This window comes from Sphaeroforma arctica (assembly GCF_001186125.1).
Source record: "Sphaeroforma arctica JP610 unplaced genomic scaffold supercont1.41, whole genome shotgun sequence".
NCBI classification, from domain to species: Eukaryota; class Ichthyosporea; order Ichthyophonida; genus Sphaeroforma; species Sphaeroforma arctica.
Genome location: NW_014040517.1, coordinates 77,438 through 79,715, shown reverse-complemented (window position 1 = coordinate 79,715; position 2,278 = coordinate 77,438). Strand labels below are relative to the sequence as shown.

At 48.1% G+C, this 2,278-nt stretch overlaps 3 protein-coding genes across 3 annotated transcripts; all 3 read left to right on the top strand.

The window, feature by feature from the left end:
- Nucleotides 1-180: 180 nt before the first annotated feature.
- On the top strand, nt 181-625 carry SARC_01102 (hypothetical protein; the record flags this gene model as incomplete). Its single annotated transcript, XM_014305195.1, has 2 exons — nt 181-365; nt 403-625. 2 exons carry the CDS (start codon nt 181-183, stop codon nt 623-625), a joined length of 408 nt encoding a protein of 135 aa, XP_014160670.1.
- Nucleotides 626-649: 24 nt separating this feature from the next.
- SARC_01101 (hypothetical protein) lies at nt 650-1,395 on the top strand (the record flags this gene model as incomplete). Its single annotated transcript, XM_014305194.1, has 2 exons — nt 650-686; nt 728-1,395. The coding sequence occupies 2 exons, from the start codon at nt 650-652 to the stop codon at nt 1,393-1,395; spliced, it is 705 nt and encodes a 234-aa protein (XP_014160669.1).
- Nucleotides 1,396-1,419: 24 nt separating this feature from the next.
- On the top strand, nt 1,420-1,845 carry SARC_01100 (hypothetical protein; the record flags this gene model as incomplete). The annotated part of the gene is made up of 1 exon (XM_014305193.1): nt 1,420-1,845. One exon carries the CDS (start codon nt 1,420-1,422, stop codon nt 1,843-1,845), a length of 426 nt encoding a protein of 141 aa, XP_014160668.1.
- Nucleotides 1,846-2,278: the final 433 nt, after the last annotated feature.

Below are 2,278 nucleotides of genomic sequence, written 5' to 3'. Positions count from 1 at the left end.
TTCCTAACCCGCGGACAAGAACAACAACCTCACGTGACACCAACTCAGCAGCAGGAAGAAGCTCGTGAATCAGATACGGCAGTAACCTACGACCTGCGTGCGGACACGGGGCAGACCGACACTCGTGAATATGTAGCGAGTGCCGGGCTGTTTCCCAGTTCGTCTTCGGAGGGTTCCAGCATGTCATCTACCGACGATCATCCAGCAAGGGGAAATAGCGTGACTGGTAGCAACAATCCACGCTTATCACCAGTGAAGCGCAAATACCAACGACGTCGTCACTATAGACGAGGAGAAGGGCGAGACCAGGGTTCACCACAACAGCTGGCCAAACTCATGGCCAAACAGCAATCACTGTCCGACAAGTATGAAGAACACTTGAAGTGTATTTCACCCGAACAGCCCAATGGGTCTAAAGGGAAGACCGTCATATAAGCGTCGTCGTTTGTCCAACAGTGTTAACAACCCAGAATTTCGTATTAGAGGTCTCGGACAACATCATGTTCTGGGATACGAGTCACCAGTGTCGGATGACCCAGCAACACTGACTGATACACCATCTATCCAGGAATTCGCACGCGAAGAACTACTTGTTAAGAAGAACCCGCTCATGAAGAACACTTGAAGTGTATTTCACCCGAACAGCCCAATGGGTCTAAAGGGAAGACCGTCATATAAGCGTCGTCGTTTGTCCACAGTGTTAACAACCCAGAATTTCGTATTAGAGGTCTCGGACAACATCATGTTCTGGGATACGAGTCACCAGTGTCGGATGACCCAGCAACACTGACTGATACACCATCTATCCAGGAATTCGCACGCGAAGAACTACTTGTTAAGAAGAACCCGCTCGGGGTAGAAGCTTTGAAGAACGTCCATGACCGGTTGAGTACCAACTTTCGTATGCAACAGCAGAAGAAGGTCTTGGAGCAGGACGCCTCACGTGAAACGGTGTATACGCCAGAGAATGAGTCATCACAGCTACCAACACCTTCACCGACACCGACAAGCATTGAAGCCAGCCGTCACGTGTTTCACGTACGCATACATAAGTTATCGGATGAACTGTGCCAGGCGATAGAAGACAACAATACAGCTCGTGTCCACGCCCTTCGGGGGGTGTTGGAGACACTGCGTGCGACATTAGAATATAACAAATGCAAGGTCCCAGCACCACGCAGTTGGCTTGACTGGCCTTCTAATCGCTACCATTTAAATGATGTCATGGAACGGGACACTAAGCGAGCCCTCCTCGAAGCGTTGAAGAACGCACATATCGCAGGTCTTGATATGATATGGAGTCTAGCATGGTACTATAAGGTGTTGGTTCACATTACTACCGATAAATCCTCACTCGACTACATTAGGGATAACACGGATCAGTTGAAGGCGTAGACACCTGCGATAGAGATTATAGAGATGTACTCACATGAAACACAAGCGACCGTAGATCCAGCCTTCTGCAATCTAGCTAAAGGTCACAATAAGCTAGCGCATGTACCTGTCATAGAACAGATGACCCGGTTGATGGAAAATCACAGTCGAGCGCGTGAACCGTATCAGACGGACGCTGACTTCCAGCAAAGTATACTGAATCACTGTGTGGTACAGTTGTTAGAGGAAATGCTCGACGCTCGTACATACGAGCGCACACTTAAACAACACCCCAAATCGCATTTGATGGCGACGCATGAATTGCTACAGCTGATGAGTCTGGACATACAGGAGGCACAACAACGGTCAACAGCACGTTCCCTCGGTCGCCAACAACATCACATAGGGAATACAACACGGGGCTATACCAACAGTTGTCCGAACCCACAGACAGCGCAACGACAGAATTAGAACTGGGCGCAGCGTCCTCAGGCCGCGGTACCTACAATGTGTGTAGGTTGTCAGACACAAGCACCCACCCCCCCCCCCCTCGGTCCAAGTCACATTGCTCGATTCCACCATCATAGAACAACGCAACAAGGGAACACTGACCACCGCGCACGCCAGAACGAACGAGGTTGTCCTTTCCGCCCGACGACAACAGTCCCGCCAGTGTAGAAATACGGCCTCTGGTCAGTCTAAAATATCAAGATCAATTGAGATAATACATTGGTTTTTATTTGTATTTTAAATAATTTAATACAAGCTCTTTTTCCAATATTTCCAAAGTGTTCTAAATTCACTTTGATGGCTCCAATAGCCTGAGTATTTGGTATGACTCATCTACTTGGACCTATTTGAGACATTAGTAGATGTAGGATATTATAAACTAAATTTTATAATA